We start from the raw sequence: 26,725 nt of genomic DNA, 5'->3' as shown, positions 1-26,725 counted from the left end.
ATCAACAATATGTATTTCAGTGCAATTAAATTCAGTGTTATAGAATTATAATCATTGATGAATTGTTTTCACAATACTGTACCTTGGAATCGCACTGTAGGTAGCTACATTTTTTGCAATATCTACATCCTATAATAGTTGTGTGTGTGTGTGTGTGTGTGTGTGTGTGTGTGTGTGCCAGCAAGTACATTCCGGACCCGACATAGCAAAAGTAAACAAGAATTAAAAGATATAATAAAAGCTTGGGACACAAGGAATTAGAGGGAGGATATTGATAACAAATCTAGTCTGCACATTTACAAACAATGGAAATAAGAAATCTTGGGAGCAAGGATATACGACAACAGCTAGACCATCACCAGTAATAATTAATGTAGGCTGCAGAGCCAGAGTAAACTGTCCAGGTACCACTCCACAACAGGAAAAGATCGACACTCAAGATACATCTTACAAATATGTGATGCAGAGAGCGAGACACTGAAGCATTTCCTTCTACAATGTCCAGCATACCAAGAGGCTAGGAGACTTGCAACAGCCCTACAGAGAGGCAAAGGCTGATAGCATCAGTGTTGGAGATCATTGGGGAAGAGGAATGGAACAACAGAGTGGAGAAGGGTTAAAGGGAGAAGCAGTTAAGGTTAGTACCGTTCACAAAAATATTTTTGGCGCATTGTTGGGAAAAAAAAATCAGCAATAAAAGAGGAGTAAAAAGAAGTGTAATAGTGAAAACAAACAAAGTTATAGAAAATATAAATGCAAAAAAAAGACCAAAGTAAGCTAAAGTGAAGAAAACAAAGAGGAGAGAAAGGCGGAGCCGTTGCCAAGGCCATCCCGCCGCCCATCACCATCATCATCATCAGCAGCAGGACCACAACACAGCGACCTGTCATCGCCACCCGCACCTGGGACTTGTTGCTGAGGCGTGTGCGGGCGTGCCTGTGTGGGATGTGTGGCGCCTCGGGGCCCGCAGAGTGTACAGGTAACGTAACTTAGACTAGTGTTTAATGTATGGGCAAGCCGAGAGGCGGTCAGCTCGGGGCCCGCACACTTGTCAGCACGCAGCCTTGCCCTTTCTTATCTCTCCCCGCCAGGCCCGGGGGTGCTGGGCGGGGCGCTGGGGAGCCTGTGGAGGCAGAGGGTCAGGGTGTTACTCCAGGATTACACCAACGTCACCCAGGTCGTTTACCCTATTTTTAATGATGATCTCACTGTGCTCTTCAACATTACTTGGCACCGTTTCTGTTGCAGATTAATTGTTTCAGTGATTAAGAATTTTTAGATCATTAAAATGTAGGGATAATATTAATGAGAGGGTAGTCACCTCTTGCAAATTTAATACTTACAATATGGATTCTTTTTTGGTCCCAGAATGCAGAGCTCACCTGGTGGGCTTCCCGACCCCACAATCCACATGATGAGGAGGGGGTACTAGGAAACCAGCACTCTGCTGATGCGCCAGCTCTCAATATATAATTACATAAACAAAAACAAATACTAATGAAACAGCTGAATAGTGCATTATATGCAGTCAACTTGTAATTTAATTTATATGATTAGATGAAGAGCTACAGTCCATTTAATGATATTCTAAAAGTTTGTCCCCAAGATGATGATTTAGTGCTGATATAAATAGATAGAGACTGGAGGGTAAATAGGGATTCAGGAAGGGAATTCCACAAAGGAATGCCTCTGACACTGAAGGACCTCTTCCAGAAAATAGAAGGGGAGCAAAGCCTCTCTGTTAGGGGATTGAGGGGTGCAAAGCCCCCCCATTAAGGGGATTGAAGGGGTCGAAGCACCCTCATTAGGTAGGTTACATTAGGTAAAGTTAGGTTAGGTTAGTTTAAATTTATTTAGAACAGTGTGGAGTGATGGAAATACGCAGGATGGGATGGGGCAGTGGCAGGGGTGGGGCCACTACATGGGCTGGTGGTGGAGGGTGCACAACAGGCATTTAAAAGTCAAACATTTAGTGATTTCCAGAAAAAAAATACTATCCATAATAAACAGCATCATATTTTTTCCAGAAATATGCAGTCAGCATCTCAAAATTAGTAAGCAACCCTCTAGTTAATAGTCCCCGAATGTAGGGGAGGTTAATGGGGGCGAAGTCCTCCATAGCAGGGCGAGGGGGGCGTCAAAGTGAGGTGAAGCGCCTCCTGCTAACGGGGGGGCAAAGCCCCCCCATTAGCAGGTCATAAAGTTCGGTTGGAGTAGTTTAAATATGCTATTTTGTGGCGGCGGCAGCGGCACCATCGCCGCGGCCGCTGCCAGAGGAGGCTACGCTTTCGTGAATACAGTATATTATCCCCTATTTTCAACAATAAATAGTCCTTGAATTGGATTTCAAAGCATTTCCATGATTGTTGAATGTTTGTAGAAAAGTTATATGAAGAGCTAGTGATGTTTCATTTGCAGTTTTTCCATCCTTAAAAAAAATGAAACTAGTCTTAAAATTTTTATCCAATTTGCATGGTTTCCTAACACCGTATACAACATTGTATTGCTTGCATGTGGAAGCCAGATTTTTTTGATAAGATATATATAAAAGTCAGGAAAAATATAATTATATATATTTTTTTCCCAAAAAAGAATCCTACAAAGAAATTCATAACTAATGTTTGAAGATATATATAGCAAAAATTCTGCTTCAAAATTTACATCTTTTTACGCTCTTTCTTTTGGTGAAAAAGCTTTTTTGATATGTTCAGAACTTTTGAAGTAGTTTCGCATTAAATGCAAGCAACTTTAGAATCGAGAAAAAGACACTTTTCTGAATCGTGATCTATATCACTTTGTATGAACGGCTGTGTAGGTCTCAGAGAGTTTTCTGCATAAAGTATTACTCCCAGGTAATAAAAAAAAATTTTACAACCTAATTTATCTACGTGCATATATGATAGTATACCATTAAAAAGGCCGTGCTTTCTATAATTTTACTGAATTTTTTTCACAGAAAACGATTTTTTAAAGTAAACCCTTGAAACGGACCCCTTAACAAATCTAATATTACTATGTAATGGGAAAGGCTTTGGCCCCCCTTGACTCCCCATTATCTACTAACCAAACATAGCATCATCTAACAGAGTGGGGCTTTGACTGCCCTCATTTAGCCATTTCCATAGAAAGTGGTTATAAAAAAGTTGAATTGTACTTTTTTTTTCTTTTTACAACAAAGGAGACAGCTCAAGGGCACAAAAAAAAGGAAACAATAATAAAAAAAAGGCCCACTACTCACTACAGATGTTTTAATAGATAAATACTTAAGACAATAGGGCACTTAAACATGAAGTATTCCCACACTTCGGTTGGCAATATTTCATCCTCTGTATGTCTTGAATTGTTCAGAGGCTCATCCAGCATATGTTAGAAATGGGAAGTGAATGATGTACATATTTTAGTAATGACCCTGCAAACTATATTAGAATTTTCTATAACATGAAACATAATGATCATATATATGTTGAAAGTAATAATAAAGCATTGTAAATGAATTCTAACTACGATTTTTTCATACTAACTCATTGTTTTACATAATGACAAAAACTAAAGTACTATACATTTGTTTGTTTGTTTTGTCATCAGATAAATATGGCAGATGCAGAAGAATGCATCAATCATGCTGCTGAAGTGGCACGGCAAGCAACACACTTCGACAGCAATGGGAGTCATCAGGCAGCTATTTACATGTACCGACAAGCAGCAGAATACCTCCGCCGTGCTGCAACCTTGGGCCTCTCTTCACCAGCAGTTTTAGACAGAATCCAGCAGTACAAGAATAGGGCTGATGTACTGGAAAGCAGTGGTGAGAATCTGTCTTGTCAAAACTAATATCAACTCTAAATATTGTAGTACTACCCTGGTAGCTGAAAAAAAGATGGCAGTAGTGGTTAAAACTTACTGGAGAGAATAGTTTGTGAACATTTGGTAGGAAAGGTTTGCGTAAAAGCTTTTATTCAACCACAAGGGCTTAATTGCTAGATAAACAACCACATGGCTTTCACTTTAATTTCTGTTTCCTCAACCATTATTTTTAAAAGGTGTGCAAAGTTTTGTGTGTGCACTTACCTAGTTGTGTTTACCTAGATGTGATGTACTACAGGAAAGGAAGTGTGCTCGTGGGGTGTCTTCTCAATGTCTTTACCAGGCAGATTGATTCCTTTGATAATAAGTAATGGGGAGGTGGTGGCCAAGTGGTCAGCATGCGGAAGTGGTGATCCCTAAGACCTAGGGTCCAGTCCCACCACAAGACACTGACAATTTCCAACCATCACTGAGTAGCGGAAGATTACCCACATGCTGCCCAGATCCTCAATCAACACTAATTTCAGTGACTTAGGTCAAGAGAAGCACCAGGAGGCAGCATGGGCCAAGCAGAGTCATACATCATGGCAGCCACTATAAATAAAATTTGCTTGCACCACTAATGGGCTGGGATCGCCCAAGACGCCTCTCAAGAGAGCCTACTGATGCTGTAGGCTGCACTTAAAAAAAATGCATATGCAAAATCATGGGATATTGCTAATTTGACTGTGTCAAACTGGCAATTACTCCATGAGACTGGCTTGAGGCCTTTTATCTGCATACTTCATAGATGCCAACTCTGGCTATACCAGCATGTGACACTCTAGTCAACCCTGTTCGCCAGGTTGTTTCTGTTATTACTCTAAGAGTGGTGGAGGCCAAGGGGACACCCACCGAGTATGTGGCTTGAGCAAGTCGATAGGTCCTGTGTGTAGAATGGGAAGGGGACCTGCATGGAAACTTGCTCAAAGGACTTGACGGAGGAGTCATAGGGTGGGTGAAGCAATGCTTCCCCCTAATGTGTGTCCGTACTGATTGATTGAGTACTCTTCCTTCATAACCACTGAAGATGGCGGCAGTGTCCACCAAAAATGTTTGGTTAAATATATATCCTGCCAGTGTGGGTTTAATTCACTTCAATAGTGAAGACTGTATAAGTGGTAGAGTATAGAGGTGAGAGGAAGAGGTGTAGATTGTAGTGTTGAAGAGCAAAGTGTAATTGATTTAGGTAGTTTTAGCACATTTTGAGGATGCAGAATGGTGATATTGTGAAGAGAATGAGTCAGATAAGAAGAAAAAGATGGAAGGAAGTCTACAGATATGATGGGGTAATGGGATCTTAAGTTCACGAGAGAGTATATTACATAAAGTGTGTGAACAGGGAAAACTTTAAATTTTTCTGCTAAGGCTAAACTTTTATAATAAGATATCCTGAAGGCAGCAGGGCGTTAGAACTGTAGATATATGAGATATGTAATCCTTATTTTCCCCATTTCAAGGATATTTAATGATTCAGAATCCATTATTTTTTACTTTAATTCAGAGAAGCAAACTCAGTCATCTCAGGTCGTCACTGAAAAGGGTGAAAGTGAGTTGAGCCGAGCACACTTCTTGTTGCTGGAAGCTTTTGACGAGGATGAAGCTGGTAATGCTGAAGAAGCCATAGAACTCTACTCCAGTGCTGTTGAATTGTGTTTGGAAGCAGTAAGTCTTTTCAACATTTTGGGACTTATAATACTGTTGAATCCTGAAATTGTTATACACTGTGCTGTAAGTGCATTAATTGTGCAGAAGAGGGGTTTCTCATTTAACTGATCTGACACACTTGTTAAGATCTTTATAGCTATAACTTATTGGGAGGAAAGGTAATTTGCCTTTTTTTAATTCTCATTATCTAAGGAACATCTATAGGCCCTGATTTTATGAAATAGATATTACCATCCCTTTTCATATTTTGGATGTTTGGAGACTGAACAGTACTTTGACTACTGGTCATATGAAATTTTGGTTTGTGTGAATGTCATATCATTATCATTACTTGAGTAGGGAATCAAATTACTAATGAAAGACCTATTTCTCCTCTTGTGACACTGATCTCCAGAATTTGTATTGTGATATATGTAATTTAAATATGATCATTGATCATTGTAATGTTTTGGTAAGCTTACATCTAATAATACTAATGACTCAAGATAGTTTGTTGTTTAAACTATAGATTTACCTAGATGAATTGGTAAAACAGAAGTAATGAGAAAGAAGTTAAATGACCTTCAGTGTATACAGCTATAAAGTGGATGCCAAGATTGTAAGAGACAACTCCATATAGAATGAAGGGACTGAGTTGAAATATTTCTTCAGAGAAGCAGAGTGGGAGAAAGCATATATTGAAAGAAAAAATGGAAGCTTTGCCATTGAATCAGAGTAGTTTGGTAGACAGACTTAGGAAACTGTGATCCATGATGAAATGTAAGTAAAATCTTTCTCTTGCAGTGTAAGAATGCAAGTAATGCCAGGATAACAGACAAACTTCGAAAGTTAGCTGAACAAGCATTATCTCGAGCTGAAGTGTTGAAAGGATTAGAAAGCACAGTTGCTAAAAGTAAGTACCGTATACTGTTAACATTTTTATCCTCCTAAATAGGTACATTTCATGGTAACCATCACCTCATCATCATTGTGGACCTCTCATTTTGTTTAGTTTCCCCACATCCTACTGGCACACAGTGGAATAAGTACATAACTATTCTTAATCCCCATGTTTCTAGTGTATTGGCAAAGACAGACATTATCAAAATAAACTTCAAATTTTTACAATACTGATTGCAGTATACATGATCAGCTGGTCCCCAGTAAAAAAAAAAAAAAAAAACATACAACTTGCAGGTTTTTACACAAAACCCGTACTGAATATTATCCTACACAGTGTTCACTTCATTTTCAAGCATAGGGCTGGACTGGAGATGTAAAGTCTTTGCAAGAACAAAGAATGCCATCATGTATTGTATGGATTTTATATGTAAATCACATTGATTTATATATCATATAAATCTAGCGCATCACTTGTACACATGCAATATTTTCTCCATCTTTATTGTGGTTCTCATCATTCATCTGCATTGATAAGGAATATTCCCATTAAACTGACAATTTCATTTTGCTCATTTACTGAAGTCCTTGGAGGTATTTTTCTTTCTCATTGTTGATGGATGATTGAGATGAGGAGCCATTCTAGCAGTGCAAAGTTTTAGCAACTTATTTCAGGAAGGACATCAATTTTTGTTTCCTCTGAGGAATTTAGGGGAAACAAAAATTGATGTCCTTCTTGAAATGAGTTGCTAAAACTTTGTATTAATGATATCGTTGCCTCTGCTCTGTCTGCTAGTCCTGCTGATAAAGGAAGACACTGTCAGCCTATTCTGATATATTCAAAAGGGAAAAATCTTTTAATCCAGTCCACAATTGCAAGAAAAGTAATGAACCCCACAAACTTTTACCTCATTAATCTTAAAATCAATATGATGCAGTGGGCTAATAGTAACCTGAATCCTTTCCTAAGAAAAGTGTCATCATTGTGAAGCTTTTTTTTCCCAGGTACTGAAAGTGAAAGCAAGGTTTCAGAAAAGCCACTGTGTCAGAAGGTGTCACCATCCAGAGCCATTCCTCCATTGGGCTTTGGAAATATTGTTGATGCTAACCCTCAGCCTAAAGGTATGCATGCATGTGTCAGTTGAGAATAAATTATGCTGAATTTCAATTTTGTGCTGAAGCTTTGTTAACCCGGTAGCAGCGGGGATCATGATTCTTAATGGTCCCTCCAAACGAGAAAAATGAGAAAAAATCACCCCTCACACATACCATTTCATAATATATATCAAAGCATTTGTGATCAATTTATGTATCATCTATTTTGGGGGTTTAAAATCATGGCACAAATTTGGTCCGTCGCTGCTACATGGTAAAGCCACAAATTTGGCCCGTCGCTGCTACCGGGTTAATAAACTGCAGCTAGAAAAGGAGAATAAAAGTATTTCAAGAGAGTGTAGGTCAGTTTAGTTGCAATCATATCTTGGTAATCTTTCTGAAAGTTGGATTATAGGAAGTTGAAAAACAAGGAAAGGGAGACTGCTCTTAAACTTGCCAGTGGAAGAGTGTGAAGTGAAAAGATATTAGTAACTGACTTTTGGAAAAGCAAGATGTTAAGGAATCAAAAGAGAATGAGTGGAAATTCTCAAGCAGCAAAATTATTATATATTTCTGCCTCTTGATGGGTTTTCATTTGTATGGGATTCTTTTATTGAAACTGAACTTAACCTTTATACCCCGTGATTAAATGAGCTGGCGGTTTTTAAGTTACGTACATAAAAAACGGGTGACTAATGTTACTAGGTGTTCCCTTGCTTACCTTAGTGTTCACTCAAATTATTGTAACAAATACTGGGACAATTATATATCATTTGAAAGCTTAGAAGTTGCTCTTTGCTGTGGTATAATGATAAATGAACAAATGTAACATATTCCTCTAGATGGGAAACCTCCAGTATCACCTCACACTCGTCATCTAACATCATCCTTATCTAGGTCCACAAGACAAAAAACAATTCTCACATATTGTCATGTATCATATCTTGTGTCTGAAATAATTATTTACTCATGGAAGTAAATATATATCTGCTATCTTGCCTAAGATGTAAAAAATGGAAAAAAAAAATGGACTAAATTACATAAAAAAATCATTTTGAAAAGTAAACATCCCAAATGCCAAAAACAAAAGAACAAAAAGCTGCCACTTGATGACATAGACAAATCCTCAAAAACAAACAAAAACAATGTGTTAAAAAATGTACTTAATAGATGAAACAACACGATCAACAAAATACGAGTAAAAATCATTGAAGTTAAGAAAAAGCGCGATGATGCAGTATGGGTAAATAGAAATATTAAATATGTTATGTATATATATATATTAATTAAAAAGTAAATGTATGCATATAGTCTAATTAAATGTAAACTTATTAATAATTTTATTATTATCTATGATTATATGTATGTATATATATTTATGTATATATATGTATATATATATATATATATATATATATATATATATATATATATATATATATATATATATATATATATATATATATATATATATATATATATATATATATATATATATATATATATATATAGGCTTCTCAGTTTTTTTTCTTGTTTTTTTTTTTTTTTTAAACACACAAAAAATAATAAAACAATATAGATGACAAGAGAAAGTTTCAATAGAGCCATTCTTTTAACTGATTGATATTCCATGCCACTGGTAATGAAAATAAAAATTGTATCTGAAGATTAAATTCAGTTAATTTAGTGATAATACTTAGTAAATATTTGTAGCTCAATGGGGCCCCAGTTAGTGCAAGACTTTGATGGATACACCATCTCTTTCTCTTGTAATTGACACTACTCTGTGCGTACCTGTTAGCCATGATATTTGATTTTTACTCACATAACTCTGTTTCTCATTGAATTCCATTCATATTTGTGTATGGCTTGTGCTGTTTGATATGTATTGTTTGAATATTTTGCAAGTATGCACAAATTGCACTACTTGATCTCATTCCCTTTGGAAGCCTTCAGTGACTCAATGATACATTATTGCATTTATCAGTGCTTAGTGTTGATCAAGGAATTATTTTACTAAACACAAAACCAAAAGATTTCTATTGTGATATTTAGAACAAATTGTCACATTTTTTAGCACTATGTATTAACTGCATTTTCATCTTCAGGTACACCAAATACTGCAAGAAAATCAGGCTTACAGATCTCTGGTAAATCTGAATACACAAAGGAAGAGGTGGAAGTGTTGAGGCAAACTTCAAAGGTCAATGGAAGGGATTATGTCCCTTTCCTTGCAATTGATCTCAAAGAAAAATTTGCTTTCTCTATACCTTTCACTGACAAAGATGGTCTTCTTCCACTGGCACCAAAGCAGAAAAAAAACTTTGCCAGGTGGGCTCGACCTGAAGATATATCTAGTGATCCTAAGATGATTGAAGTAATTGACTGCTTCAGCATCAAACAGACTTGTGTTTCAGACTGTTCTTTTGTGGCATCAGTAGCCATCAGTGCTCTGTATGAAAAAAGATTTAAAAAGAGACTGATAACTGACATCATATACCCCAAGAACCGCAACGGTGATCCTGTATATAATCCTTGCGGGAAATACATGATTAAACTTCACATAAATGGAATTCCAAGAAAAGTAATAATTGATGACAAACTTCCTGTGGGTCATCATGGAGAGCTCCTTTGTTCATATTCAACAAACAAACATGAATTCTGGATATCTCTGGTTGAAAAGTCTTACCTCAAAGTCATGGGTGGCTATGATTTTCCTGGGTCCAATAGCAACATTGATCTGTACGCCCTTACTGGCTGGATCCCTGAGCGTGTATCTATCAAGGACAAGGAGTTCAATAAAGAAGCAACATTCCGCAAAATTCTTGATCGTTTTCACCGAGGCGATGTATTGGTTACTGTAGCAACTGGAGAAATGAGTGACAGTGATGCAGATCGAGCTGGACTTGTCCCTACTCATGCATATGCAATGCTTGATATTGAGGAGGTGAAGGTAAGTAGTCTTTTAAGTTTAACAAAAAATAATTAAGAAGCCTTTTCCCCTCACTGAACTAATTTACCAGTCATATGAAAGAAGTGTTGCAAGCTAGTGTGAACATCAAGATCAAACTGTACACGTATAAACACAGCAAGTATCAGTGTGTTTCCATGGGGTAAGCTGCTATGCACATGTATGTGAGAATTCAATTTGGCAACACTATTAAAGCCCCCACACCCCTTCCTGCCTTACTTTATCTGGTTTAACCCCATAAACTTATGGTCATCTCACACACTCATAAACTTTTATTCAGCCTCTTCTATCTCATTTTTATATGTGGCAGTAATATTTTTCTACCTACTCTTTCTATCCTACAATTCCTTTCAAATGAACAATATACATATAAAACACATGAAAGTCTACGAGAAGGGAACTCTCCTCTGTCTACCCCATTTAGTTTTCTCCTTTTGAGACATTCAAGAAATAACAAATTTATTTTAATTCATGAATATACTTAAGTTTTGTTGTTGTTTTCCAGGGAAAGCGCTTGTTTATGCTGAAGAATCCCTGGTCACACTTGCGCTGGAAAGGAAATTATTCAGAAATGGATCAAGAACACTGGACTCCAGAAATGTGCAAACTCTTGAATTATGACCCAAAGAGTGCCCAGACCTTTGACAATGGAGTCTTCTGGATTGATTTTGACAGCCTGTGCCATTTTTATGATGTGATTTACATGAACTGGAATCCCCGGCTCTTCTCACACACCTTCTGCACACACGAGTCAGTATTACAATTAAATATACATCTGTTTATGTACCTTGTAATTTAACACTGAACTGAGGAATATGTTACTCTGTGTTCATAAAATTACTATTTTTTGGAACTCACTGAATGCAATTAAATTTAGCTTAAAAACAGTGACACAACTGCATTTTATTGTACATTGCTATATTAATGTATAAATTGTAAATAGAAAGTTAATTTACTTTCAGAACTTGGCATGCTAAAGCTGGTCCTGTACGAGACTTGTACAACGTTGGTGAGAACCCACAGTACTCCCTGGATGTTCAGTGTGCAGGAGGCTCAGCTGTATGGATCCTACTTACCAGACACATAACAGAGATTGAAGACTTCAGGAATAATCAAGAATACATCACTCTTCTTGTATACAAAACGGGTGGCAAAAAGGTCTTCTATCCATGTGAGTTCTTTATACTCTATATGTATATTGGATCTCTCCACATTTTCTACCCAATTCCTTTATTTTATATTGATTCCCAGTTTCTTTTTGAGTTTACTCATTAGTTTTCTACTCGGCATATATTTATCCACTCTGTAATGTACATCCTTTGTCTTTTATGTACTCCCTCTCGGAAACGGTTAATGTGTTGCATTATTCCCACATTTAAGAACATAAGAACATAAGAACGTTGGAATCTGCAGGAGGCCGGTAGGCCTATACAAGGCAGTTCCTTTGACCCTAAGCTCCCGTGTATCTAACCCCACCTAGTATCGCTGTCCATGAATTTATCTAATCTATTTTTGAATGTGACAATTGTATTGGCACTCACCACATGACTGCTAAGCCTTATGCATTATGGAGGTTTTCGGATTTGGGGATTTCAGATAAAGGATTCTCAATCTTTAGTAGTGCATATTACCATATCAGGATAACACAACATCACACCAACTTTGAAGCAGTGATTGTAGCATGAACGTTATCCAAGATTTTGTGCATAGGTACTACATGAAATCATTACAGGAGTTATATAACTGAACTGTTACCTAGTTTTATATAAATTATTAATTCTGATTAATTTTCATACAGTTGACCCGGCTCCATTCATTGATGGTGTGCGTATCAACAGCCCCCACTACCTGTGCAAGATGGTGTTGAAAGAAGCTGGGACACACAAGTTTACATTGGTCGTCTCACAGTATGAGAAGCATCTCACCATTCACTATTCCTTGCGAGTTTATTCAACGTGCCCATTTTCTTTACACAAAATAAAGAATTTGTGTAAACAGAAGAATGAGGCAAGATCATATACTGTTATTTTTTCTATTGATATAAGTTATTAAATTTTAATTACTTACCGTATTTTGCAGCGTATTACGCACTCCGGTGTATACTGTGCACCCTAAACTTTAAGACAAGAATTTTGGAAAAAAATATTCAGTGCTTGAAATGCTCAGAAATATGTACAGTTAACCCGTAAACTACTGTATGCCTCTCAGGCGGCTTCTTCGGGAACATGCTGTACGCCTCTTGGAAGCGCAATTTTTACATTGCTTCTTTAACCCCTAAAGGTCGGCTGACGTGGTATACCGTCAAACCGTTTGTGAGTGTCGGTAGAGTGTTTAGAATAAAGAGGCTGTTCAAGAAAGCTTACATGCGCTATAGGCAGCAGGTTAAAAATAAAAAAATAAATTTAAAAAAAACGTCACACGATAAATGATTACGTAAGAGTCAGAGTTGGAGGTATTATTACCGACTCCAACTCCGACTCCACATCCCTGTTTATAAGCATTCGCTTAATCCATCTTTCCTCTTCAGTCTGACTCAAACCCAAAGTCTCTACATCATGTGGTGTTTCCGTGGTGATGTGATGAAGCGCAGTCACTTTTAAATTGGAGCAAGCCTGTGTTCGCAGCACTAAGTAGGTTGTGGTTGGCAGCCACCCTCCCCCTCCACTCACTCGACCCTGTTTCAAACCCCCTTCATTACCCTCATGTTCTAACTTGATAACCCTGAAGGGTGGTGGGATGCATCCTCAGGGGCCTGAGTATCACTTCCACCATCACCGTAATGAGATTGATCTACAGGATGGCCACCAAACTGAGGTTGCACAATAACGGGGCTCAGCCTTCCTGATAAGACGAGGGGTTGGAGTTCAATGTTGTCGATGTCACTGTCTTCACCACTAACACCGCTTTCAAAGCTTGAAAAGTCACTTTCAGCTCTCTCCTAATTGCACTCACACTGAGAGCTCTTTTGGGAGGATGAGGAGTCTTATGATGAGTCAAGGTCACTGGCTGTGGACATTCGGGAGCGGATTCAGACGCGGAAAATACAAAAAACACTCCTGCCATTGTTACAGTCACGGAAACACTGAGAATGGCACGGAGAAGTTGTGTGGCAGCCTTGGAGTCACGCTGACCCATAAAACCCCACACAAACTTCAAAATTACAGCGGAAAAAGGCAGACTGAAAAAAGAAAAAAAGAAAAATTTGCACCTTTGGCGTAAAATGCACAGGGGTAACTTTCTGGCATTTTTTAATTGAAAAAGGTGTGCGTTATACGCCGCAAAATACAGTAGTTTAATTAATGAATGAGATTTAACTTTTATAAAGGTTCATGCTTTCAAGACTTGGACTTTTATGGTAATTCCAATTTCCTGTTTGCATGAATTCAGATTGCTGAATTTGTTTACCAATGGAATTCACGTAAATGGACTTAACATGTCTCTGGTAGAATGTAAGATTTTGTCTTCACTGCAGTGGTAGTTTTTTCTCCACATGTAGGGGTATGCATGCAGTACATATCAAAAGTATCAAGATAGGGCTACAGCAGTGTATATGGTACAAAATAGGATTTCCACCCCATAGAGGTTTTATTCTGCCACTAATGAGCAACCAGGGACCTACTTTTTTACCTCTCAAGTACAGCCCATATTGCTGGTAGGTTTTCTTGAAAGGACCTGGGATTGGATGCTTAGAATTCTCCTCTTACAGCCCTTTATTAACAATCATGAAAACAGTGGCTTTTGAGAAGTACTCTTAACTAGAAGTGAGTGCCCTCTCACTGCTTGCAGTGTGAAAGGGACTTCTGTTGAGGGTAGAATTTCACACCAGTAGAGCTTGCTATCCGATGGCTCACTATCCTGTGAGATTTTCAGGAAAGGAACCCCATTGGATAACACAAGAAACCTGTATTTCCTCACTCTGTCCCTTTAGAAATGTGGGTCATCAAAGTGGGTTATATGCTATGGGTATTTCATACCTAATTGAGCTGAAATTTGACAACACGAGTCTTGATGGTTTTCCACTTACTAAACTTTAGATCTTATAAGGCAAACTTTCAGAATGCATAAAGAAATTGTACCTAATGCAAAGGAAAGCCAGCTGCATAGTGGCAAAGTAAGCACCCCTATTTTCATGGGGTTATCTTGAACAGACTTTTGATATGTATTGTAGTAGGGTGTCAGTAGCATTACATTCTATTTCAGTAATTGTTAAAGTTTTAACAGATCACTGGAAAATGGAGTGGAGAAACTGCTGGTGGCTGCCCTAACCATCCAGCAACTTACAAGAATAACCCCATCTACCAGTTCCGAACTGAATCGGACCTTGCCTGCCTAAGGATAGAACTAAAAGCTCCTAAAGATATTCAGGTATGTATGACACTAAATATTTAGGGTTTTTCATTAAAAGTTATTAATCATTTATATTTATTACCCTTTCAAATAAGCTTTGTGTTGGGTCATTGAGTTTGCAACCATATTTTTTTGCATCTTACATTTTATGTAACCTTTGCCTATAGATACATGAAATCAACTCCTTCAATGCCTTATATCTTGAAAGATATTAATTCACTGTATTAGTAATAGTTAAGCTGTCAACTGTAATTTTCTACCCTATTTCCAATTATACTTTAATTTTCCAGATTGGAGTTGAGATAGTGTGTGTTGAGGCCAACAACACACAGGCACAAGGGTACTTTTCAAGAAAACAGTCGGGGGCCTACAGGTATGTCATAATTATCTGAGGTTGTATGGTCACTTCTTACATGAACTTGAGGTCCTGGAAAAGGGGCATGAACTTACTTTAACTTACTAAATTTAATATTTCCTATAATAAATAATGGTAATGCGTGGTATTGTTCCATGTAAATAAAAACATGGTATAATAATAAATTTATTGTAAATAAAATGCATTATACAAGCAAAGAATTAGTTGAGCATTTTTCTTCACTTATTCAGCATAATCACTGTGTTAAACAAGCTCCCACTTACGTAGTAGTATGAGTGTTTTATAAGAGGGCCGTTCTGTTACTCATATCATATATCAACACATCAAGTCTAAAGTTTTTTTCTCAAGGCTTATGGCATACTGAATTATTCTAGCATTTAGGAGCAGGTGGGATATTTCATGTAGGCAGAGGAAACATAACACTGTGTAGTGAAAGACTGAGGATGAGATAGTAGCAACCTGCTGCTTTAGCAGCTACAGTCTTACATAAACTATATTGCAATCCACTCAAAAATTATCTTAGCCGGACCAGGAACGGATCATGATTGGAACAAACCTGATAGTTTAAATGACACACGGTCTTACTCCAGTCCTGCTTCAGCCCTCACAAAGAAAAGTATTGCATCTTTCAACTTTGGATAATATTTTCTTCAAAAGTACCAATTTTATTTATAAAGCAACTAATTTTTACTTTCATCATTAATCAAATGAGTAAGCTGTATGGAATTCCTCTTCACTCTTCCTGTTTTTTTTTCTCTCTTCCGTATTCAGTACAACGGTGACCATTGCCAATTCTGCTCGTGAAAACTCACACATCCTCCGTGGTGTGACTCTTACTACCAAGGGAGCAGGAATGACATGGGCCCCCAAATGGAGTGATAACGGCCTTTGACCAAGTGTGTGAATACACTCGGAGCAAAAACGTCCCTTGACTTGAACGTGACCATCTGAGTAAGGCCTAAGGAAGCAACTAGGTACAACATGCCACCCTCAGTACCCTCCACCCTTAATCAGCTGATTTGCTTACACCCTGCCCACCCCACTCTCTCTCTCTCTCTCTCTCTCGTGGCACTCTTCAGGATACCACTAATGCATCTGTAATAATATAGAAGGCCTTGCAGCCTCCTAACTACTGCAGCACCCTAAAATATCACTGCTCTGCCCACAACAGGCCCAGAATGACTTTACCGAACCTTGAAACAACTGATTCCAATGTCATAAAAAGGCATATTCTGGTCCCTCTGAGGAGTCATGGGCAGTGTGGTGATGTTGTAGGCTACTTCAGTCAGTAAGGAAGCTACAAGGTTCTCAATATTTTTACACACTGGAGAGGGGGGAGGAGGGAAGCGAATCAGCTGCTTGAGGGTAGGGCGTATGGAGTGGGGGGAGACCATACCCAGTCACTTCCTTAGGCCCTATTCACATCATGGGGACAGTCATGCTCAAGTAACGGGACATTCTCACTCTAGTCACGGGTACATACCCTTCCCGTTCTCTTGGCACAATGAGTTGCATCATTGCTGAAGGATTCCTGAAGGATGTGTGAATTACCACAACCAGAGTTGGTGATGATCACCATTGCATTGGATGAATAAGAAGAAAAACAAAGCTGGAAAATGGAGAGTGAGTTCTTCAATCTTGTAAGATAGGAAGAGTGAAGAGGTATTCAATACACTGCTTTCTCATTTGATTGATGATGAAAGTAAACATTAGTTACTTTATAATGAATGCTGCACTTGTAGGCTCTCATGAGGGGTCTCTTGGACAGCCCCAGCCCATTAGTGGCACAGGCTAATTTCATTTATAGTGACAGCCATGATATATGACTCTCCCTGGCCCATGCTGCCCCCCAGTGCTCCACTTGACCTAAGTCGCTGAAGTTAGGGAAATATTCCGCCACTAAGTGATGGCTTGAAAAATCAGCGTGCTTTGGTAGGACTCAAACCTTGGTCCACGGGCTCACCTTGCCCACACACTGACCACTCGGCCATCATAAGTGAGCTTTGGAGAATAGACGTAAGTAAAGCTTGTAGTGTGGAGAGGTCGGTGTTTTAAGATAAGCACCTTGATTTTGCTAATGAAGCTGTACTTCTCGCAGAATTGCTGGAGGTCCTGGTGTTGGCTCTTAAAGTGCTGCATGAGAAAGCGAAGCTCCTGGGACTGAAGGTCTCCTGGGCCATGCCAAGGTCCAGTCCAGTCTGTTCATGCATGTGGTGAGGATGTCGAGGTCACCAAAAGTTTCACATACCTTGGTAGTGTAGTGCATAACAATGTTATGGATTCACTCAATACGAGTATGTGGCGTTGTCTATATCTATGGAGGCAGACAAAGATTTGAATCTTTAAGTTGCTTTGTGCTCCATCTTACTGTATGGCTGTGAGACATGGATACTGAATAGTGACTTGGAGAGATGTGTCGATGCCTTTGGTACCAAGTGCCTATACAGGATCACATGATATCACTGCAATAACACTGTGTTGAACCAGCAACTACTTGATGATACTGAATCAAGGCCTGTTACCAGCATAGTCCATTAACGTCAACTCCAGCTATATGGGCACGTGGCATGCTTTTCAGACGTGAATCCTGCTCATAGGGTTGTTTCTGTATGAGACAACCATGAGTGGAGGAGGCCAATGGGACACCTGCATAACTCATGACTGAGGCAAGTCGATCAATTGTGCCAGGAAAGACTTGAGATGGACAGGATAGCCGCATGGGGACTTGATCGGGGAGACCATCAGGAGTGGAGCGACACATCCCCAGATGTATGCTCCCCCTCAGTAGTAAGTTAGAGCTGACTTAGTGAAAATATTTGGTTTGGGGCTAGGCTTGATCTATTCATAGATTTGCCTTGTATACAGGGGTCCACATTTGTAAATCATTGGTTAACGGGGAGCATACGCCAGAGGGGGCATCGCTTCACTCACTCGCCATCTTGTACTTGACAAAATCCCACGATCAAGCCCCCACACAGCCACCCTTTCTATTCCAAGCCCCTTCCAGCAGTATTGATCAACTTGGTCTAGCCATGAATGTAAGCATCCCCTTGGTCTTCTCCACTTTGGTTTGTTTTTCTCTATGAAACCCTATGAGCAGCATTGACATCTGGGAAGCATGCCACATGCCCATACAGCCAGAGTTGGTATTTATGGACTAAGCTGGTAACAGGCCTCAATTCAGTTTCATCAAGTAAGTCGCTGGTTTAGCACAGTCATTCTAGCGATACCCCCAGGTCCTGCAAAAGCACTTTGTATCAAAGACATAAGCATGCCTCTCCAAGTCACTATTCAGTGTTCATGTCTTACAGCTGTATACTCTTGTTAACTCCATAACACCATGGAGCTGGTCAATCTGTTGAGTGACTTCCTAGTACCCACCACTTATGCACTAAACTATCAAGGCATGTGAAACTTTTGGTGACCTCAAGATCCTCTCTACATGCATGAACAGACTGAACTTTGTCATCCAGTAAGCCTCCAAATAATTGAGTCTTGGTTTTGGCCCGGGACACCTTCAGTCCCAGTGGCTCCATTCCCTTCTGCAGCACTATGAGAGCCAACACCAGGACCTCCAGAGATTCCGCGAGAAGTACAGCGTTATCAAGAAAAACAATGTCAGTGACCTTGTTGCCACCAACAGATGCTCTGCAATGACTTTGATCAACAATCAGGATCAGCAATCCTCAGTCTTCTGGACTTTGCAAATTTCAGAAGTAAAAAACGTTTACATTTTTGGTGCCAGAGCCATGGGAACCAACACATAACACGTAGCCAGCTATCTCTGTGCCAGTAGTTGGATTGAAGTCACTCAAGACAATGAGTGTGTCATGCAGAGGACACTGGTCAACTATAGTTGAGTCTGGCATAGAACGTTTTTTTTCACTATCAGTTCATGCACTACAATAAGATAGGAAGCCCAAAATGTGCTTCAACCTCACCAGCATTATATGCTCATCAACTGGAGTAACCCCAACAACAGAAGACTGCAGTCACCTAGAAATGGCTATAGCTACTCCTAGAGATGGGCACTATTGCTCTGGCCTGACCAGTAGTAGGCATAACCCTAATTACTGATCTCTCCACTGCCAGGTTCCTCATCTCATCCCACTATATCCACTCTCAACATCCTGAGTTCAGCTGACTGATGGGGTAGTCCATGTTCCTCTTGAGAGGCTCAGGATGTTCCAAACACCCACACAGAGAGCCTGCCAGAGGCTAACCCTGGGCCTGGCTCAACAAGCTTGTGTCTTGTGTGCACCACCCTGGCGGTCCCTAAGAACAGTGGGTTGGTGTGATCAGTAGAGCAGTGATACTCTCCTACCCCTTTCCCAGATCTTTCAGAGTACTAATGCCATATAAATGGCTTTAAATTCTCTCTCCCATGCCCCCACCCATCACAAAGCCTAATGCCATGTCCACACGGTCGACCACTGTCTGGCAGGCACTGCCCGCTGAGCGTATTTCTTCCACTTTCTAGCAGTGTTACCACATGGAGCAATTCCTGGCAGGCTCCACACTGTCGGGCAGTGCCCGGCAGGCCTTGCCCTCATCAGGCAAGGCCTGCGGACTTTGCCAGTGGTGTTGTCCACAGGGTTGAGCTCCTGGTTCAGCTGGTTGGCAGGTATATATATATATATATATATATATATATATATATATTTATATATATATATATATATATATATATATATATATATATATATATATATATATATATATATATATATATATATATATATATATATATATATATATATATATATATATATATATATATATATATATATATATATATATATATATATATATATATATATATATATATATATATATATATATTTCATTCGGCAGTAACCAGGGGTTGTGAGTGGGTTGTTTGTAGTGCAGTACGATCACCATGGTGCGCGCCATAATTCAAAAGAAGATTGCACTTTATGCAATCATAATTGGTGCCTGCATGAAAAAGAAACTGAAGAGATCACGGAAAAGTGCATGGTGCAGGAAGCGGTTGCAAAAACGATGGGTTTTGGGTAGTTTTGTGACTGTCTTGCGTGAATTCCATCCATCCGGAGTGCCAGTCAAGTGACGTCGGCGACCATGGATTTCCGTCTCCCCCTGTCATCAGCCAGTCTGATCAGGTCAACGGTCCCTCATCCACCACCAAGGTGTTGCAGAATCGTGTCCATAAATTTGAGTCGTTGTCTCCCTCTCGCTCTTGTGTGAACTACAGGATGAAAAATATATTATCTTTGTCAGGCAGGATACGAATATGAGGCAAACATTGCACCTGCAGCACGTATGGAGGCAACTCTCAGATTTCTGGCTAGTGGGTGTTCGTACACATCCCTCCAATATAGCACGAGGATATCCAAGCAGAGTTTATCCGCCATCATACCAGAAACTTGCCAAGCTATATATGAAGTTCTGAAGGATGATTACATGAAGGTGAGATCATATGTAGTGAGCCTACGCACATTGTGCGTCTGGCAGTGTCGTCGCTCCATACCAACGTCAAAACTACGGCCACTGCCTGTACCCTGTATGAGCTGCGGGCACGGGCAATTCGATGCTTTGCCTGCTAAATGTACCCGCTGACAGCCAAAGCCCTCGTGCCCGACGGGCAGTGCTCGACCGTGTGGACGTGGCATAACCCCGTGGTGCTCGCTTCTGACGTCATGAGCACTCTTTCCCGCTTCCTATCGTGATCTGGTAACTGTGTTTGCCTGACGGGCAGTGCTCAATCGTGTGGACACACCTTTACAAGGAGAGGTTGATTGTTGGGCCTATAAGCCCAACAACTCCCGGAGTAGCAGAACAGTATACGCAACCACCACCTGTCACTACCACCATAGCTCCTCTCCTGTATACCACAACTAGGTGAATACAGTGGTGGCTGCTTGGCTCAATGTCAAACAGACTAGCCAGTTGACCTCTCAAAGCCAGGAAAGGCTGCCTATCTTAGCAGGGATAAGGGACCAGAGGTGTGCTGCTAGCCACAGCACACCACTACATCACTCAAACTCCAGGACTCCAATCTCTCAGCCTTGCAGGGACACCACACACAGCAAATATATGGGTGAATTAAGGCTAGGGGCATGCCAACCCATCCTCAGGGTTTGGTACCTCTAAAAGGTTCATTGGGAAAGGTTACAGCTCAACTTGTTTGAGTGTGCTGCGATACTCATCTAGATAGATCTGCCCCCACCCTGATTAGGGAGTTTGAAAATGCACAAAGAAGATTTTGCAAAAAAGGGAAAACAATGCTAAATGGGGAAAAAGATTGGGGTCCTGGAACCTAACTCCATTGAACCCATGTTACAATTGCTTCGCACAACAAATGTTCAGTTTGCAAACGTTTTTTCATGAACATAACCTGTTTGTGAAGCCTGTATTGATTATAGATTTTGACAGCAGTAACTGTAATAGTTAGCTAACTATCTTGGGGCAAGACCTTCAACAAGAGTGGAATAGCTCCTTGAACTGGAGTATCAAATTACAGAAGGTGGAGGAGAGCTGTAATTCTTACATTTTCCTCGTCTCGTGTAGTCATTTTCATCCTGGAAGAAAACAATATAAGTTACATGTTGAGAGCTGCCTTAATTATCTTATACTTGCCTGATGTGAAAGCAGTTACATGAAAAAGGATAATAGTAAGGACAGTTTCTTTGCCATTTTCCCATTTTGACTGAAAACAAACATTTGGCCCTTTAAGAATGCCAGTGAATTTGCAATTTGGGGAGAAAGTTTTGTAGGAAGCACAGATACAATACAATAATACTTTACCTATATGATACTTAACATATTTTGATGGAATTTCCACTGCAGGTCTGGCTTCGTAGTGATGGAACTGTTTGATATTGTGGCTGGAGTGTACAATATCATCCCGAGCACCTTCTATCCTAACACGGAGGCACCGTACTTCCTCAACCTCTTCTCATCAACCTCTATTAAAGTAAATAGATTGAAATAGTTGTGTAAATACATGTATCATTGTACAGTGTTTTGGATGCCTAAATAATCTTTATCTGTTCATCATTAGTTTAAGTGCTGAACACTTTATCTACATATCTACATAATTATTTATACCATTCAAATGTTTAGATGAATTATGTTATGAGCTATCATGGAAACCTCTTAAGAGGAAATGGAAGAGGATTAAGAGGAATTTAGAGGAGGACTGAGATGTTTAGAAGAGGATTAATCCTCTTCCATTTCCTCTTGACCCTTTCCATACTGTGACGCCGACGTCTGCGTCATGGATGGAAAGGGTTAAGTACAATGTGAAAATTATTATTACATGACACTGCTTAAATACATATATATTTTACAGCAAGCGCTTACCTCTTTCATATGCACATGGTAAGAAGTGTTGGGAAATGAATGAGTATACAGAATAATGATAAATATTCTCAGCTCAAAATGAATACATTTTTAAATTCAGTTTCTTAGAATTTAATGGTAAAACCTGTCAAATCTGACTCAGAACCCAATAAATTTAATTATTTCCATGCACTTCTGACTCCATTTTTTTCCACATAAATTTCCTTTATTGATAAGGAATATATATTAAACCTTGATTTAGTGAACCAATTTTATCTAATACTGTCCAAGAAGTCAAGGTGCCCAGCAGGTTGGAGTGAACCTTTCCCAGTGTTCATACCTCCTACACATTGCATTTATTTTTACCCAATTCTGCTGCTCATTATTGTGTTTATTCACACTCTTATAGCAGACACACATTGATGAACAATATATATGCAAAATGCAAAATGAATTCTTATTTTTGGTGTTTCAACACATACTCAGTGACCCTAGTTCATGCATGCCCCTTATTTTTTCCTCTATAAAATATTTACCCCAGTTAGTTGTAAAAATACTGCATACATATATATTACATAAGCTCGTATAATGGTAAATATAACATACAAATTACCATACATGGCTCATCACCAAATATATTTGAAACCATACGGTGTACAGTGGCCTCGCATCCAACACGTTTGTCCAAGGCATTTCATGTTATTTTGGGGACAAGTATTTTTTTTATTATTATTATTGTTGTAACAGCCCATTCACTGTCTGGCAGTCACCAACATTCAGTACCTGCCCTAGACTTTTACCACACTTTGTTTAACACATCTATGAGATGAACCAAAACAAATTATTTGAAGACTTTTATTTCATGTCAACATAGGGCACACTGTTGCCACGGCGGCGCCATTTTCTTTACACACTGTGGAGGCGACATGACCATCACAGCATCATAACAGCAACATGCAGCCACCTAGCAAGTGTCGCAGACACAGACTTGGCAAGGCATATGTCCAGCAAATCCCAGGCTTAGCCGAACCCTAGATTTTTATTTACCTAGATTCTATTTGGGCTCCCATACTTGACCGAGAAATCATGTAATTTTCAGAAACTATGGCAAAATTAATTTTCCCCATAGGTTCTTTTGTTTCTTCAATGCTAATTTAGTCCAATGACACAACCCCTGACTAAATTCCCTTGTTAGAAGCAAGGCCACTGTATAAGTATATCCAGACCTTTATTGGTCTGATATGCTCAAAAGAACAAAACACCTCAGTTAAATTGTTCTCACCTGCTGGTTTGGTCAGATATGAGTTAAAGCTTACAGAAATTTGAATCACAAGCATTTTGCTTGCCATGGTCATTTTTGTTTCATCTGCAGATGTTTATTACATTGTAATGAAGAGTAACATGCACCTAGATACACAAATGACCCGGATACCATGATTGAAACAATCTAGTCTAGATTACTAGCCACGTATATTCTTGTTTCCCTTAAACCTAACCTCTTGCATTACAAATCTGCTTTGAGTTTTCCCCTCACATGTAAGACCATGATGAAATCTTCTCAGCATTTTGTCTAACTACACCCTTGCCATTTGTGTATATCAAGGTTTATTTTTTTTTCTGTGCACTTGAAAAGCTATTTTCCCTGATTGCATAATAGGATTCTAATAGAATAAAATATGTAGAACATTTATCTTTACTCTTAAATGCTGATATCCTGATTTCTTTGAAGAAATGTGCAAAATTGGGCAAACTTCCATGCTTTGGAGGGTAAAAACGGAATTGACTTCTAAATTTGTCAATGTGTAATAACACTGAGGTACTATTATTTTGTCTCATAACAGTCAGTCTATAATCTCCCTCTGACAATTTCTAAATGCTTCCTGTTTGAAAATAACTTCCATCTGTAAAATGTTTCAATAAACTACTCCCCTGTAACCATAAGGCTAACTCAGGCAACTACAGCCCATGTTACTCCATTACACTGGCAGCCAATAGTCCAACAGATGGTCTTCACACCTCCATTAGATATATGCTACCAGAAGTTTCTTTTTTATATATATTATTTAGGGTAGTTCTGTATTGTTACCATGTATGTCATCCCATTAAGGTAGCAATCATCAATAATGGCATTGCTGACCTGTGCAGTTCACTAACTTCATCTAAGTGCATTATTGACCCAACAAATTTTAGCATATTTTGTTTTGTGGTCATGCCAAAAAATTGAGAAGTTTTAGAAAAATAAGTAGCAATGGTGAAAAGGAAAGGATGTGAGGCTTGCCATCAAAAACAAAATATTTTTAACTTTGGAATGAATACCACTGCCTGTCCTCATGGATTATAATAAAATCATATTTGTTATACTTAATAAAATGTGATATACAAGGACTAATAATTTACTTACACTTGTACAAGGTGCTGTCAATGAATTTCCAGACTTTACCCAACAAAGAAAAGTAGGTTTAACTTAGCCTTTAGTTGCCTCCACCACCCTCCAAGTCAGTGGCTCCCAACATTCTTGCACTTGCGATCCATTTCCCAAAATCATGAAACCCAAGCGACCCCCTGATATCATTAGTTTGTTTTACACATTTTTAATACACTAATTTTCACCCACACCACAGTTTACTTTCCTTAGGTTTCCCCAGGTACCCATTTATCTACTATCCCAAAAGGAAGGATGAACAGCTGGGTTGGCTGCCTAGGTCAGGATTCAAACCTAGGCCCGTGGATCTGTAACTACACATGTTAACAACTAGACTTAAAAAGATGCTTTGAGGATGATGGACACTATTTAGGGCTAAGGCAAAACTACTATTATTTAGTGTCAAAATCAGAATTTACTGACTGCACCTTATAGATGAGCAGATTAACCGACCAAAAAAAATGATGCCGTCCATAAGTCAAGCTTTTGCTAAATCAAGGTTTGGTGTATATATCATCATCATCAATTCCATTTTTACATCAACTGTTCCCTTTTCAAGTAGATGTATAATGACTGTCACTGTTGGAGCAGTAGTTTTATTACCTTGGATGCCCTTCCTTACAGGCAGCCCTTCCCATTTATCCAGGCTTGGGACTGACTCTTAGTTGGGCTGGATTGCCTCCCAAGAGGGTGGTGTGTATATATATATATATATATATATATATATATATATATATATATATATATATATATATATATATATATATATATATATATATATATATATATATATATATATATATATATATATATATATATATATATAAATCCCATGCTGAAAGTTAAAAATTGTACTGCTATTATACCAGGACACTGATAGTAGTTGATCTCATGCCATGCCTGGCATGAGATCAACTACTGGCTAGCTGTATCAAAGACTTTTGCTTTGTCAAATTCAGGCCACATGACAGAGATAACAGGATACTACAGACAGTTGTGAACGTCAGTCAGTACAGATCTAGTCTCTATTGAAGGCATATATTGAAGGAATTTGTCAGTGATGGGTTGAATTCTGTATTAGATTCCCTGATAGACAAACTATATGTTAAGATTACTAATCAAACATTTTGGGGACATGAAGAGTATACGTAGAAGAAAGACCAATCAGCAGGTGGCAGTCAATATTGATGCCAGAGATGGAGAAAATAATCGTCACTTCAATTTTCTTGACTGTGGATTGAATTAATCTTATGATAACAGTGTGAACAGGTGAACAAGGTGCCTCATGCTGTTGTGGCAAATACTGCAAAGACCTACGAGGAGACTGCATTTCATTATAAGTCACCTACACAAGTCATTCCTGGACAGCCCTAAAGCATCTCCATTGTTTGCTCTAATGTGACTCGTGGCTCCATCTTGTTAATACCAGCAATAACTTAACTCTTTTTGCAAGTTACACAAATTTCTGAAAAAAAAGGATATACATACAGCTAAAGTTACAGGTGTTAAAAAAAACTGCTCCCACAATTAGTCTGGACATAGCATACCAATCACCAACTTTCTACAGATGCAGGGGGACCTAATACTACTCATGTAACTTTAAAATGCAGTGACATTACTATTGGCTGCCACCTGCTTCTTGGCCAGTCTTCTACATAACTTGTTTCATGAAAATGTTTCATCAGTAGTCATATATGCACACTGCTCGTCTATTAGGGATCCTTCAGATTTCAACACCCTGCTGACTGATACCTTTCTCAAAATACGCCCACAACAGGACAACCCTACTTGTTCACTTACG

General features: G+C 38.9%; 1 protein-coding gene across 1 annotated transcript; it reads left to right on the top strand.

The window, feature by feature from the left end:
* The first annotated feature begins 783 nt into the window (after positions 1–783).
* Positions 784–24,887, top strand: LOC127009617 (calpain-7-like). The gene is made up of 12 exons (XM_050882847.1): positions 784–979; positions 3,586–3,805; positions 5,348–5,508; positions 6,295–6,403; positions 7,396–7,512; positions 9,594–10,438; positions 10,962–11,206; positions 11,419–11,627; positions 12,255–12,463; positions 14,678–14,821; positions 15,094–15,176; positions 22,008–24,887. The coding sequence occupies exons 2-12, from the start codon at positions 3,592–3,594 to the stop codon at positions 22,150–22,152; spliced, it is 2,481 nt and encodes an 826-aa protein (XP_050738804.1). The 5' UTR covers positions 784–979; positions 3,586–3,591; the 3' UTR covers positions 22,153–24,887.
* The last annotated feature ends 1,838 nt before the right edge of the window (positions 24,888–26,725 follow it).

The sequence above is a fragment of the Eriocheir sinensis genome, chromosome 41 (assembly GCF_024679095.1).
Source record: "Eriocheir sinensis breed Jianghai 21 chromosome 41, ASM2467909v1, whole genome shotgun sequence".
Classification (NCBI taxonomy): Eukaryota; Metazoa; Arthropoda; class Malacostraca; order Decapoda; family Varunidae; genus Eriocheir; species Eriocheir sinensis.
This window is presented reverse-complemented; position numbering and strand designations above follow the sequence as displayed.